This window comes from Narcine bancroftii, unplaced genomic scaffold (genome assembly GCF_036971445.1).
Source record: "Narcine bancroftii isolate sNarBan1 unplaced genomic scaffold, sNarBan1.hap1 Scaffold_545, whole genome shotgun sequence".
In the NCBI taxonomy this organism is placed as follows: Eukaryota; Metazoa; Chordata; class Chondrichthyes; order Torpediniformes; family Narcinidae; genus Narcine; species Narcine bancroftii.
In genome coordinates, this window is record NW_027212083.1 from 1 (window position 1) to 15,544 (window position 15,544).

The following is a 15,544-nucleotide window of genomic DNA, read 5'->3' on the forward strand; positions in this document are numbered from 1 at the left end:
GCCCGCCCACAATTGGGTCTCGAGCACCTTGTCTCATTTGGGCATACCGGAGTCAGCTGCAATATGAAGCCCACCACATGGAGCCCCCCCCCCCCCCCTTCTCCTGTCTCCACTCCAGATTACAAGGTGTGGGCAATGCTGGAGAGTCAATTGTGAGGTGTGTGCCGGGAAAGGGTGGGGACTGTTTTTGGTGCACACCTAGAAAGGACTTCCGTGCCTTTTTCGTTGGCATCAGTGTGATCCTGGAGTTGTGAGATAAGGTGCCTGCTAGCATTTGGCCATGGGAACCACCATTAGCAGTGATCCATGCATTTAACTGTGGGGACAGGAGAGTAGAGAGTATCAGTTGTTTATCTGCCCCCGAATTGTATGATTTGTGTGTCTCTCTCTCTCTCCGTGTCAGTGGCAAATTCCCCCCCCCCCCGAGTAAATAAAGACCACTGTATCCTCCCAACACGTGCCCAGGACTTGTTACTCTTTCAACCCATCAAATGTTATTCTCTGCATCACAACCAATTACATAAATCTGACACTAACCCGGTTTTATTTACCAAGACAATTTACAATAGCCAATTTCATCTCTGGGGAGTTGGGGGGGGCGGTGGGTTGTAGGGAATCTAGGGGACACCCAGAAGTCAGGACTGAATGAGTCAATAGACTTGCGAAGCCCTTGCTCTGCTTGCTGCACTCTGCTGCCCCCCATCAGCCAGATAGAAAATAGTTTATTTAAGCATACCTGGTTATTCGTAAAACCAACTTGTGTTACACGGGCTGACTGCACTCTGATCTTGCTCAATGGATTTCATCAGTATCCCCCTACCATCTCCACCACCGTACACATGACTAATTCTTTGCAATTGCATGCTTCTGTGCAGATGAGGAATGAAGATCCAAAGGTCTGAAATTGAAACAAATGAAATCTTTGGAAGAACTGTTATCTTTATCTCTCAGTGATCTGCTGAGCTTTATTCAGGAACAAAACTTCACACAAGTGTTGAGTCCAGAGGACCCCAAAACCCAGCAGCAATAGATATGCACCAATACAAAGGGTTACTTAAACAAAAGTTGCTTCTAATCATCTTTGAACATGAAAACAGAATCAAATTTTAACTTATCTCTATTGACTTACTTAACCCCCCTCTAATTCTAAGCGCATGTGTGTGTAATGTGTGTATAAGTTTAGAACAGTTCTTTGGTTTACAGTTCAATCTCACTGGTTGCAAACAATTCTTGGACTGTGCACAGAAGTTAGCGTTAATAAAGTTCACCAGGCTTTGGTGCTTAACAGGCAGATGGTTACCACTCAGGAGGCTTCTCATTGGTTTTCAGAGAGAGTATTCTCGTTCCAGGACAGCCACTCCGGTGTCTTGCTGACGAAACCTGCCCCCTTCAGGGTTCTCCCGATGATAACCTCTTTCTTTCAGGTCATCACAGAGTTCCTTTCTGTTTCTCCTATTCAAAGGGAAACCTTGGACAGCCAGTCCTCTCTTTTGACCAGGCCACCTTCCAAAGCTTGTCAGCTCATCCCTCTGGAACCGAAGTCTCTGTCTCTCCTTTCTCTCACCCCCTCCCACTCTGAGAGCAAAGCTCTTCTCCCTCTGCCTGCAAAGATCGCATGCTCTTCCAGGCAGCAAACTGTTTTTCAGACATAGCTGCCCGACATGTTACTACATTGTTGTCGTTTGCAAATAACAGTCCATCATGAGTCTGTGAGCGCTCTGTAAAAATTCTGTGTTCTAAAGTGTTTGTGTGTGACCTGCTCTGACAAGCCTCCCAATTTATCTCCCAAACACCTCTATATACTCTGTCACAAAAGTCCAACAGCGATCAGGGCCTTTCACTCGATTGAATTCAGATTTATTATTTGCTCCCCCCCACCTCGTTCTTAATAAGGGAGGAGAATCCTATCAAATGCCATGGCCTGATATGCTAAATTAGCAATCAATTATAACATTCATTGCATAAATCCAATCAGCAATGTTCACAGCAATCATTTCCTTGGAGTACAACGTAAAACGATGAAGCAGTTATTCCCAGTTCAAATATAGCTCTTCTTCCAAACAATCACTTTATCACGGAGCTGCCGAATTTGACAGGCATGGTTAGGACAACGCCAGCGATCCGGGTTCAAATCTGGGTATCTACAAGGAGCTCGTTGGCTCTCCCATTGTTTGTATGGGTTTTCTCGGGTGCTCCAGTTCCCTCCCATGTTCCAAAGACGTATGGGGTTAACGGCACTATGGAAGAGAGGTGGAAAATCTCATGAAATGGTGTGAGAATATTGACTCCTGTGTTTAAACGTGGCCAAGGCAAAGGACTCCAAGGGCCTCGGAGTCCACTCAGGTGGCCTATAGTTCAGTAGCAGAGAGAGGAGAGAGCAGCAAGGGCCTCGGAGACCACTCAGGTGGCCTATAGCTCAGTAGCAGAGAGAGGAGAGAGCCCACAATCAGTTGCTCCAAGGCTTATGACTGTGAAAGGGGACTGCAAGGAATTACCGGTCCTTCCCATGAAGCCGATAATCAAAATCAATCTGCCAATGTCTCGGAAAAGGTTGCTTTTCCCCAACCTTGCTTAACTTGGGATGTGCGGTCATTAATTGAGTAGGTCCAGCCACCAAAGACACAAGGTGACCCTCAGTTGGTTCCAAGTTAAACTTGCTCCTTCCCAACTTAGATCAAACGTCAGATGCAAAGCAAACCTTTTGCTCACTGGAAATTCACATCCATTCCTTACCCTGCAAGGAGAGCCAGCAGAAACCAGTTTTAACCTGTGCATACTGTGATCAGCAAGGTCCAGAAGGACAACCTTGAAAAGAAATAACAATGTATAATTAGCCATGATTAATACTGATCACCAAGCTATTTCACCTCATTGATTGTCGCACATTGAAATCGCTGTCATACAGTATGTGAAGGACCCACACTGTGATGACTAAAATGTAAAGATATCTTTTAATTTTATTGTATCCCATGTTTAGAGTTCAAGTGCACTCACCAGGTGAGACAATGGAGATTTTCCACCCAGCTATGCTTCATGCAGACGAAGTGAAATGGAAGGAATACTGCAGCTTCTTTACCAAGACACACGCTTCACGTTACGAGAGCTACCTGTTATGGATTTCAGTTTTATGGTTTTGAAATTATTTCCCTCACCAAAAGCCACATGCAAGTTGGGTCTGTGATGGAGTAATCACTGCTCATTGTATGCCGGCAGAGAGAACACGCATGGTTCGCAGAACACAGAACAGCGCGGTTTGCCCAAGTTGCGCGTCATCCAGGTCGACTAACCAATCACCCATTCCTCACTGGTACACACTGACCCTGCGGTGTTTCATATCGACAGGATGGACTGTGGCAACTTGGAAAGACTTCTTCCGCCGAAGCTGACAAACCTCGGTCGTCACCTTCTGGGAGGACGAGGGCTGTTGGTGGACAGGAACACCAATCTCCAAGTCACGTACAACTGTGACTTGGAATAACTTGCTTTCTCAATGCTTGACAAAAGTATGGAACCACATTATCGCTGGATTGATAGAAGGGAGTTCATACTTCATTATCGTAATTGTTCAAGTTTAATTACCAGTGAAAAAAATCCAAAAAGAATCACTAACACCAGTTAAACTGTCAAGAAATTGGGTAGATCTTCAGAAAGACAATCAGTACATTAACTGGCGAGGCAGGGCAATGGACCTCTGCAAATATTTACAGTACGTAGCTGATTTACTCAGAAAGCAAGAGCAGTAGAGTGAAAGGAACTGAACACAGGACATTTTAAAAAAAAAGCAATGGAATTTCAGCAGAAAATAGAGAACACGTGTAAAAAAAAATGTCTGTTAGTTGCATCAGGGGTAGTTACAAGATTGACTGATAGAGGGATAACCAAATCACAGATCATCCAGCTGGGAATAGTGTTATCACCATTGCAGCCTTTTTTTAAAAATAGAGATTGGTTCATTGGCATCATTGAGATAAGTAAAAGCACCATCCTTACCCAGTTTGGGCTAGATCGACTCCAATGCTGCAACGTGGTTGTCTCTTAAATGTTCCCCGAAAAATCAAACAGAAGATCCGCAATCTACTCAAAGAGTCTAGGATTAGACGTTAATTTCAAGCAACACCAGATACAGTCAATACTACAAATAACAGCAATGCACAAGCATCTTCACCCATGGATTGGAGCAGCTCAGGCAGGTGCTTCAACTACACCGTTTTCAAAGGAATATTGGGCACAGGTCATACATGTGACCGAATCTTTGCAACTGGAGTGCAGAAGCCTTCCATACATTGCTCCGAAGTCAACAGTGAGTGGGATACCCTGCCTCAGAAAACCAACCTGCACTTCTCAAATGTTTTATTCATTTGAGGTGCGAGACCTGCAGAACCTGTTCCAAAGCACCAGTTAAATTAACTGCAAAAGTTAATCATTTGTTTTCCATTCTCTTCAAGCGTGGCTCGATGGCGAGCAAGCTTTCACCACACAGCGCATTGTGTCTGAACCTTTGGGACCAGTGATCTTTTGTATTTTACCTAACCACAGCTTGTTTGCTCAAATGTTGCATCCATTCCACAAGATGCAAGCCATGGCCGTCAGCAAGCAATTCTGTAAACGCTCCAGTCACTCATTTCACCACTTTTAAATCGTCTCATCTTCAACTGAAAGAAAACGTAAATTATTAAACGACAAACCTACACTGACTTAGGAGACCAGTTACTTCCCCAAAGTGAAAGGAATGAATTTATCCTAAAACATTTGGCGTCACCTTTTGTTAAATCTGCTTTGAACTTTCACCCCAACCTTCCCATTGGTTGCAAAACAATGCAACTACTTTTCTTCAGCATTCCCACTCCCCATAAAACACTACAGCACAGAAAACAGACCATTCAGCCCTTCTAGTCTGTGATGAAACATCATTCTGCTAGCCCACTCCATAATCTTCCACCCATGAATCTATCCAATTTATTCTTAAAACTTTTGTAAACCTCGATCAAATCTCCCCTCATTCTTCTACGCTCCAGGGAATAAAGTTCTAACCTGTTTAATCTTTCCCTGTAACTCAACTCCTGAAGACTCGGCAACATCCTATTAAATCTTCTCTGCACTCTTTCAATCTTACTGATATCCTTCCTGTAGTTTGGCGACCAGAACTGCATGCAATGCTCCAAATTTGGCCTCACCAATGTCTTGGACAACCTCACTATAACACCCCAACTTCTGTGTTCAATACTTTGATTTATGAAGGCTAAGATGTCAAAAGCTTTCTTTTCAACCCTATCTGTGAGGCACTTTCAGGGAATTGTGTATCTGTATTCCCAGATCCCTCTGTTCCTCCACACTGCTCAGTGCCCAACCTTGGTTTGCCCTTCCAAAATACCACACCTCACACCTTGTCTGCATTAAATACCATTTGACTAGATGGTCCAGGGCCCTCTACAAGATTTGAAAGCCTTGCTCTCTGTTAATCTTGACCAATCTTAGTGTCATCAGCAAATCTGCTGATCCCAATTTCCCACATTATCATCCAGATCATTGATGTAGACAACAAACAACAATCAGTCCCAGCACCGATCCCCAAGGCACACCACTAATCACAGGCCTCCAGCCTGAGAAGCAATCGTCTTCTACACTGTCTTCTCTCATTCAGCCAATTTCAAATCCATTTTACAACCTCTCCGTGGATACCTCGTGCCTGAACCTTCTGAACTAACCTCTCACGTGGGACCTTGTCAAAGGCTTTACTAAAGTCCATATAGTCACACCCACAGGCTTTCCTTCATCTACTTCCTTGGTATCCTCCTCGAAAATTCTACAAGATTTGTTAAACATGCACAAAACCATGCTATCAGTCATTGACTGTCCAAATAGGTGTATATCTGATCTCTCAGAACATTCTCCAATAATTTACCCACCACTGACATGAGCCACACCGGCCTGTAATTTCCTGGTTTGCTTTAGTAGCCTCTTTTTTGAAAAAAAAAAGACATCAGAACATTAGCTACCCTCCAATCCTGTGGCACCTCAACCCTGGCTAAGGACATTTTAAATATTTCTGCCAGGGTCCTTGCAATTTCTACACTAGTCTCCCTTAAGGTCCGAAGGAATTTCACGCCAGGCCCAGGGAATTTATCTACCTTAAATCGTTGTAAGGCAGCAAGCACCTCCTCTTCAATCTCTATATGTTCCATTCCACTACTGCTTGTTTCCCTTCCTTCCTTAGACATGATGCCAGTTTCCAGAGTAACTACTGATTAAAAAAAAACTTTAAAATCTCCCTCATCTCATGAGGCTCCACACAGGGACCAATTTTGTCCCTTACTATCCTTTTATTCTTAACATACTTGTAGAAACCCTTCGGGTTTACCTTCACATTAGCTGCCAAAGCAACCTCATGTCTTCTTTTTGCCTTCCTAATTTCCTTGAGTATTTTCTTTCATTTTCTATAGTACCTCATTTACTCCTTGTTGCCTGTACCTGCTATACACCTCTCTCCTCCTCAACTAGATTGCCACTATCTCTTCAAAACCAAGGTTCCCTTTGCCTTTAATCCTGATGGGAACATGCAAACTCTACTCTCAAAATTTTATCTTTGAAGGCCTTCCACTTACTGAACTCGTTGCCAGAAAACAACTGATCCCATCCACTCTTCCTTGATCCTTTCTCATTTCCACAAAATTGGGCTTTCTCAAATTTAGAATCCCAACTCGAGGACCAGACCGATCCTTATCCATAATTAACTTGAAACTAATGACATTATGGTCACTGGACCCAAAATGTTCGCCTATACAGACTTCTGTCACTTGACTTGTCTGGTTGACAAATAGGAGATCAAGTACTGCATCCCCTTTCATTGGTACCTCTGCATACTGTTTTAGAAAACTTTCCTGAATAGATTTGACAAACTTTAAGACATCCAACCCTTTTACAGTACAGGAGTCCCAGTCAATGTGGAAAGTTAAAATCTCCTATTATCACAACTTTCTGTTTCTTACATTGACCTGCTTTCTCTCTAGATTTTCCCCTCCAATTCTGACTATTTGGCAATTTCTAATTCAACCCTATCAGTGTGCTCACCTTTCCCGTTCCTCAGCTCCCCCCATATGGCCTCTGAAGATGAGCCCTCTGGGCTGACCTGACTCTAAGCACAGCTGTGATCTTTTCCCTGACTAGCAATGCCACTCCTCCCACTCTATCATATCTGAAACAACGGAACCCCGAAACATTGAACTGCCTGTCCTAGGCCTCCTGCAACCGTCTCACTAATAGCAATATGTCTTAATCCCACGTGCCAATGCATGCCCTAAGCTCGTCTGTCTTTTCGTCAGTACTTCTTACAGTGAAATAAGTAGACCTGAGAACATTTCTATCATGTACACACCTTTGATTTCTGTCTATACGTGCAGTCCTTTCATGACCCTTACTGCCTTCCACCTCACTATCTACTCTGACACTCTTGTTCCCATCCACCTGCCAATCTAGTTTTAAACCTCCCAGAGCAGCAAGGAAGTTAATCCCCCTCCAGAACAGGTGCAAAATGTCCCGTCGGAACAGAGCCCAATTGTCCAGAGACATGAAGCCCTCCCTCCTGGACCATCTCTTTAGCCACATTAACTTACTATTTCTAGCTTCTAGCACATGGCATGGGTAGCACTCCAGAGATTGCAACCCTGCAGATCCTGCCCTTCATTGTTGCACCCAACTTCCTAAACACTCTTTGTAGGACCTCCTCATCCTTCCCACCCATGTCATTGGTCCCTACATGGACCATGACTTCTGGCTGCTCACCCTCCCTCCTGAGAATACCGAGAACTTGATCCTAGATATTGCAGGAATTGGCACCAGGGAGGCAAAACACCATCTGGGTTTCTCAATTTCTCCCACAGACCCTCTTATCTGTCCCCATAACTACTGAATCCCCTATTACTGCTCTCCTCTCCTCCCAGCACCCCACCTTTCTTTCCATGCTGAGGGTCCAGTCTCGGTGCCAGAGACATGACCACTGCAACTTGTCCCTGGTAGGTCGTCCCACCAACAGTATCCAAAACGGGATACCTGTTGTAGATGGGAACGGCCACAGGGGTGCTCTGCTCTCTCTGTCTATTCCCCTTCCCTCTCCTGGCAATCACCCAGCTCCCCGCCTCCCGACATTTAGGAGTGGCTGTCTCACTAAAACTCCAATCACTCCCTCTGCCTCCTGAATGATCCGAAGTTCATCCTTACTCAATTTGTCACCAGCTGGAGCTAGTTGCAGCTTTTGCAGGTGAAGTTATTAGGGACAATTATGCTGCCCCAGATCCGGCAAATGGAGCAATCCACTGCCCTAGCCGACTCCACTTCCTTCTCCTAATTTAGTTAAAGGATTAAATTACTTCACCTGGCCTTACCACACCCGAAGCAAGCTTGTCCTCAGCCTCTGCTCACCTACGCCCCTTGAGCCAAAGCCTCAAAGCTCCACACCGGGCCCTAATTATTCTAATTGCTAAAATATCAAAAATCAAAAATTGAACTTCCCTTCACCGAAGCCTCACCGCCGACAGCCGCTCGCCGAAGCCTCACCGCTGAAGGCCGCTCTACCAACGGCCGCCTCACCGAAGGCCGCTCTACCGCCTTGCCGAAGTTTCACCGTCGAAGGCCGCCTTGCCGAAGCCCCACCGCCGACCCACCGGAGGCCACTCTACCGCCGACGCCTCACTGCCGAAGGTTGCTCTACCGCTGAAGCTTCACCATCGAAGGCCGCCTTGCCGAAGCCCCACCGCCGACCACTCTACTGCCGAAGGCCGCTCTACCTCCAATCCGTCCTTTGTATTCTTTGCCCATTTCTACACTGCAAAAGTTTCTATTCTTTTGAGAAGTTTAATATCATTTGGAAATCGTAGAAAATTCAGCATACCGTGGAGGTCTGCCAGCGAGGGGCTCAGCGTCCCGCACGGGATTTCGTTGGCTCGAGACTGGCTTGTGGAACAAGGTATCGGAGCTGGGATTCAAGAGGGCGCTGAGGGCAAGAAGGGCTCCTGAGGGGCCTTGGGAGCTGAAGGCTTCCTGATCGTATTGTAGGTTTGGATCTGGAGCTTGGGTGGCCGACGGATTGAACAGGAGTTTGAGGCTGCTGCAGAAGTGCTGGAGGTGAGTCCGTGGACACGGTGCCTGAAGGGACTCTTCTGCTTCTCTCTTCCTGTAAGGGGGGGGTGCCAGTCAATGCTCATGGCAAGTCTGTCTGCCTTACAGCAGAGAGAAAGAAATTTCAGGTTTTGTACAATTACATGACAAAAGGAATCTTGAATCTGAATTGTAGGTATGCGCTTAAATTACTTAAATGTGATTATCTGGAAAGAGCAAAATAAAAATTTTCCTCGGAGAGGGGAGGGCATTGTGTGTGTGTGTGTGTGTGTGTGTGTGTGTGTGTGTGTGTGTGTGTGTGTGTGTGTGTGTGTGTGTGTGTGTGTGTGTGGGGGGGGGGGGGTGGGAATCCTATATAACCAAAAATCTAATAGTCCCCATTTCTCCTTTTGAACATAGTGTTTCGAACTTGTGTATTTATTATCGAGAACATTCTTCAAGCCTGACTTGATTCACTTCAGATATATTATTTCAAGAATCTGCTGACTTTGGATCTTGACAATCTTTTATAAACCGGATTTGAATTCTAAAGTGTACAGCCTTATTGCATTAGTCAAGGGCAACCATACTAAAAATCTGCGGCAACTAAATTGCACCGTCCTTTCCCTATTTGCCTAGTTGGGAGTTTACTTCACATGTCCAAATTGTCACCCTCCACGTTTGCCAAGACCGGATGTCACAACTCAAGATCTTGCAGAACAGTCATACGCTCCTTCAATGAAAGGGCACAGCCTAGTGAGGAGGAGTGGGAATTACAGCTAATACCCACCAAATCGATTGAAGCAGGAACACTCAGACCAACAGGTGCACACTGTTGCGCGCAGACGATTGAAAAAGTGCAGGAAGTGGTGCAATTGACTAGAAGAGGCTTACGACTCAACTTTACACCCAACAACCGAAGACCAGACCTGCACACAGATTGATAGTAAACCCTTGTACTGATGCAAAGATGTTAGTTGAGGCGGTGTACAAATAAATCCAAAGATTTTAGAGTACTTGTGCAAATGGGTTATAAAGATTCACTTGGACGCAACACGCTTAGGCTGAATACTAATTGTTTATTGCAAATCGTATTACAGGAAATCCGAATACTTCAGATTTAAATGCTTGAAAATTACACAAGCCATTTCTGCCAAACACAAAAAAAAAACCCAATAGTGAGAAATTAAAACTAAAAAGATACTTGGTCACAATTTGTTGAGTCAGCAGGCTAATTAACACCAATAATTAGATTTAGTGTCTCGCTAAGACTCTCCACGCCAAAACTAACAAGCAAAACATATGACCCGAGTTTCTGCATGTACCGAGGGACCCGCGGTTCTCGTCACGAAGCAAATCAAACCTGCGAAAGAAGGGACAGTGCAGATCAATTAAAAACAGGCCTTGCAACTCGCTGCTACATAGGTGCATACCATTCAGAACACGTCACCCTGAGAGGAGAACTCTCAGCGAGCCAACAAGTCGATTCTGGACCACGTTGACACATAGTAACTGCATGTGGGATAAGACCACATTTTCGTGCGGATTACCGACATCGGCATCCACTCAGCAGTGCACGCATCCCAGCATTCAGGCACAAGTCAGAAGGAGTCAAAACTCCGACTGTCCAAGGTTCAAGACCTGTGACCACCCCAGACAGATGTCTGAAAACGGGAGACTGCTTACTTTGAAACAGCAGCCTGCCTCATAGATTGGACCTTCTTCACAACAGTTCAGAAAATAGCACGAAAGGATTATGACAACAAATGTAAAACTTTCTTTCTGGTAAGAGTCGAGGGAGGTTGGCGCATTGTAATAATGGGAGACAATATCCCATCTCCCAATTTGAGGTTGTGTGTCAAATAAATAACGAGGAAAAGAGTTGCTAATTTAAAGCAGGGGTGTGTAGATCCAGCAAACATCAGTCACATTCTGTCAAGACAAACACACAGTCTGTGCAGAATTAACCGATTTTAGCTGGAGCCACTGCAGTGGTAATGCTTCCTTTTGTACAATCCTTAAACACTGACTCATCGGAGCGTAACAACCACGTGAGATCAGCATCTACTCACAATTAGCAAATCATAAACCGAGACTTTGTCATGCTTTCTCAAAAAAAAGCCTCATCTATTACCTGGCATAAGTGGCCACCTCAGTCACATCTCGACCAAACCTAAAGGCTCAGATGCTTAGTTGATGAACAGAGACACTGCTCTGTTGGTTTAACAGCAGCTCTGGTCTGGCAGGTACATCACAAGGACTTGGTCTGTGATTATAAACTTTGTATGGAGGAAAAAAACTGGGATGACATTACTTTTCATTCCCTCATCAGTTTTCCCCATACACAGGTCCAAATGCACACGTCCACATGGATTTTGACCACAGCATGCATTAAACTTCCCAAGTCTTAATGGACCAGACGTAGATCATTACAGCACAGAAAACATGGCCTTCGGCCCTTCTAGTCCTTGCTGAACTGTTATTCTCCCCAGTCCCACTGATGTGAACCCAGTCCATCAATCTCCATACCCCTTCAATCCACGTAGTAGTCCAAATTTTTCTTAATATTAAAATTAAGCCCACATTCACCACTTTAGCTGGCAGCTCAGACCACACTCCCACTACTCAGTGTGATGAGGCCTCCTCATGTTCCCCCTAAACTTTTCCCCTTTTATCCTTAATCCATGTCCTCTGGTTGGCATCTAAGCTTACCCTCAGTGGGAAAGAAAAGCTTACTTGGACTTGCTCATATATACCCCTCATAATTTTGTATTCTTGTCAAATCTCTTCTTATCCTTCTGCGTTCCAGAGAATAAAATCCTATCCTGTTTAATCTTTCCCTGTATCTCAGTTCCTCAGTAAATCTTCTTTGCCCTCTTTCAATCTTACTGATCTCTTTCCTGTCGTTCAGTGACCAGAACTGCACACAATCCTCCAAATCTGGCCTCACCAATGTCTTATACCACTTCACCACAACATCCCAACTCCTGGACTCAATAGTTTGATTTATGAAGACCAAGATGCCAAAAGCTCTCTTTACAACCCTATCCACCTGTGACACCACTTTCAGGGAATTTATATATCCCTCTGTTCTACTGCACTCCTCAGTGAATTTACTGTGCATGTCCTTTCTTGGCTTGTCCTTCCAAAACCCAACACCTCTCACTTGTCTATTAAATTCCATCTTCCATTTTTCCAGCTGGTCCAGATTCCTCTGCAAGCTTTGAAAACCTTCCTCGCTGCCCACAACGTCTCCAGTCTTAGTGTCATCTGTAAACTTGCTGATCCAATTCACCACATTATCATCCAGATCACAATATAGGTGACAAACAGCAATGGTCCCAGCACCGATCCTTGCAGCCAGAACCCCAGGACCTCTGAGTGACCAACTTCAATTCCACATTCCAGTCTGTCCATGGCCTCGTGCACTCCCAAATCGAGGCTGCCCACAAATTGGAGGAACAACGCCTTGCATTCTGTGTGAGCCCTCTCCAACCAGATGGCATTAGCAGTGACCACCCCTTTCCTCAAAGTCACCCTCTCTGCCTATCACTTCTCAGCTGTTTTCTCCTGCCCCCCACATAGTCTGTGGTCCTCCCCCTGCCCCTTCCATCTTATTTCAGTGCCTGCCAGTTTTCAATTGTACCTGACAAAGGTCCCAGGACTGAAATAAATGTTGGTTATCCCCTACTTCCCATGGATGCGAGACCAGTTTTCTCTGCACGCTTATGTACTGCTGAGTATAATTAAGCACGTCTCCTCAACAGGGAACTACCAAGGTGGGAAGGTTATAACGTGGTAGCTGCACAGCTAAATGAAGGCTCAGGGCTCCTTTGTGGACACATGGGACCCAACTCATCAAATTCTGCCTGTCTCAGCATTTGCAAAGCAATGAGTGGTGACTCCATACAAGGCAAAATGACGACTGTGTGGATGTCAGGGTGGAGTCTCCACGCCCAACGATGGCAGCCTTTGCAATGGGTCACAATATTACAAAGTTAAAACCTTTGATGGGGCAGCTTGATAACCATCGGCACGCACTGCACAAATGCCCTGCGATTCACGTTCATCAACTCCCAAATGAGGCCAACATTTCTATAGCTCATGACAAATCGAGTGCATTATCAAAGGTAAAAAGTCCTCACCTTAAATTAGTATGCAGAATACCGGGCAGCAGAGTACCGGGCGGCGGCAGAGGAGTATGAAGCAGCCGAGTATTGAGCAGCTGAGTACTGGGAGGCAGAGTGCTGAGCAGCTGAATACTGGGCAGCGGAGTACTGGGCAGCGGAGTACTGGGCAGCGGAGTATGGAGAGGTGGAGTACGCATCCCTTCCTGCTGTACTTGGAGGGTCATACACAGATGAAGAAACTGGACTGCGCTCATACCCATATCCAGTGCTCAAAGCAGACATGGCTGTTTGACGTCGCAAAGGACTTCTGTCGCGATCGAAATAGGTAGAAGGAGTCGTCAGTGGCCGCCGCTCATAGGGGGGGACCGCACTGGGGATACGATCACGCAGGGAAGAGCTGAGAGGCATAAACTGCGCAGCCCGTCCATAAGGATCTCCCACCGCTCCGAACGCTCCGGCCCGATACTTCTCGTAGTAATCGATGACCCCGAATCGCTCGTCGTACATTGACCGCTCTCCGAAACCGGCTATGTGCCGCGCAGTCATCGAATAGGGACCTAGGTAATCGCGTGAGAAGCTGCCATCAAAACTCTGATCGGGAGCAACGTGATCTTTAGGACACTCTTTAGACCAGTGGCCTTCTTTACCGCACCGGAAACAGCCGTTTTTTTCGCCCATCCCGGGTTGCATCCGGAGCCGACTCTTGGACAGTTCAACTTGCATCCGTCTGCCTTTAAAAGGAGATGCAATACAATATCAGTACGAATACATTAACCAGCTGTACTGGCCGACAGATCAGAATCAACGAGGGCCTCTGCTTTGTTTGGCAAACACAAAACAAAAACAATAGGACGGTGGGGATTTGCTGCACAACTGAATCTGGCCTGGGAATGGGAAGGCTCATCTCTGGAGCAGCGACAGCTCGGGGCTTTCCTCAGCCTGAGCAGTTTCACAAGAATGCAAGCTGCCTTGGTAGCTCTGAACTACAGAATCAAAAATCAGAATTCAAGTGTGAAGTTCGCTTGTTAGGGTGGGGTTTACAAGCAAATGCAATTGTGTCGAGCTGCAAATGAACAATAGGTTAACCTTTACCACTCGAGATGCAAAGCACAAATCAATGCAATGTGGCTTTTATCCCAAAAGATTCTGAACATAAAAATACAGCAATACATGGACTATTTCGCTCTCTCATTTTGGCTAACTGACCATACTAATTGATGACCAAGCACAGTCTTAATTTTTCCCTAAAATGCTTCTTACTTTCACGTAATTAATTACTGGGCCTTGCTAGCAGCTTCAGGCTTTGGCTTTAATTCAAACTGAAAACAGCAGAGGGTGATGGGCCAAAGGGTCGGCACCCCATCGCGGGCCAAAGGGTCGGCACCCCATCGCGGGCCAAAGGGTCGGCACCCCATCGCGGGCCAAAGGGTCGGCACCCCATCGCGGGCCAAAGGGTCGGCACCCCATCGCGGGCCAAAGGGTCGGCACCCCATCGCGGGCCAAAGGGTCGGCACCCCATCGCGGGCCAAAGGGTCGGCACCCCATCGCGGGCCAAAGGGTCGGCACCCCATCGCGGGCCAAAGGGTCGGCACCCCATCGCGGGCCAAAGGGTCGGCACCCCATCGCGGGCCAAAGGGTCGGCACCCCATCGCGGGCCAAAGGGTCGGCACCCCATCGCGGGCCAAAGGGTCGGCACCCCATCGCGGGCCAAAGGGTCGGCACCCCATCGCGGGCCAAAGGGTCGGCACCCCATCGCGGGCCAAAGGGTCGGCACCCCATCGCGGGCCAAAGGGTCGGCACCCCATCGCGGGCCAAAGGGTCGGCACCCCATCGCGGGCCAAAGGGTCGGCACCCCATCGCGGGCCAAAGGGTCGGCACCCCATCGCGGGCCAAAGGGTCGGCACCCCATCGCGGGCCACAGGGTCGGCACCCCATCGCGGGCCACAGGGTCGGCACCCCATCGCGGGCCACAGGGTCGGCACCCCATCGCGGGCCACAGGGTCGGCACCCCATCGCGGGCCAAAGGGTCGGCACCCCATCGCGGGCCAAAGGGTCGGCACCCCATCGCGGGCCAAAGGGTCGGCACCCCATCGCGGGCCAAAGGGTCGGCACCCCATCGCGGGCCAAAGGGTCGGCACCCCATCGCGGGCCAAAGGGTCGGCACCCCATCGCGGGCCAAAGGGTCGGCACCCCATCGCGGGCCAAAGGGTCGGCACCCCATCGCGGGCCAAAGGGTCGGCACCCCATCGCGGGCCAAAGGGTCGGCACCCCATCGCGGGCCAAAGGGTCGGCACCCCATCGCGGGCCAAAGGGTCGGCACCCCA

General features: G+C 47.3%; 1 protein-coding gene and 1 long non-coding RNA gene across 5 annotated transcripts in view; both read right to left on the reverse strand.

The window, feature by feature from the left end:
- Positions 1 to 465: 465 nt before the first annotated feature.
- Positions 466 to 9,357, reverse strand: LOC138750987 (uncharacterized). Of its 4 annotated transcripts, none has more exons than XR_011349658.1 (4): positions 6,129 to 9,357; positions 3,991 to 4,652; positions 2,734 to 2,805; positions 466 to 898 (listed from the first exon to the last, which is right to left on the reverse strand). It is a non-coding gene; the product is annotated as an uncharacterized lncRNA (long non-coding RNA). The 4 variants fall into 4 exon arrangements; XR_011349657.1 differs by having other exon boundaries at positions 3,991 to 4,074; positions 4,527 to 9,357; XR_011349656.1 differs by adding an exon at positions 2,995 to 3,107 and having other exon boundaries at positions 3,991 to 9,357.
- A 792-nt stretch (positions 9,358 to 10,149) lies between these two features.
- The window catches only part of LOC138750986 (RNA-binding protein 4B-like), a 39,505-nt gene continuing 34,110 nt past the window's right edge, over positions 10,150 to 15,544 (reverse strand). Inside the window, exons 2-3 of the mRNA XM_069913079.1 lie at positions 13,236 to 13,951; positions 10,150 to 10,453 (exon numbers count right to left, since the gene is read on the reverse strand). Coding sequence (XP_069769180.1) covers positions 13,242 to 13,951 — 710 coding nt within the window. The 3' untranslated portion in view covers positions 10,150 to 10,453; positions 13,236 to 13,241. The remainder of the gene's footprint in view (positions 10,454 to 13,235; positions 13,952 to 15,544) is intronic.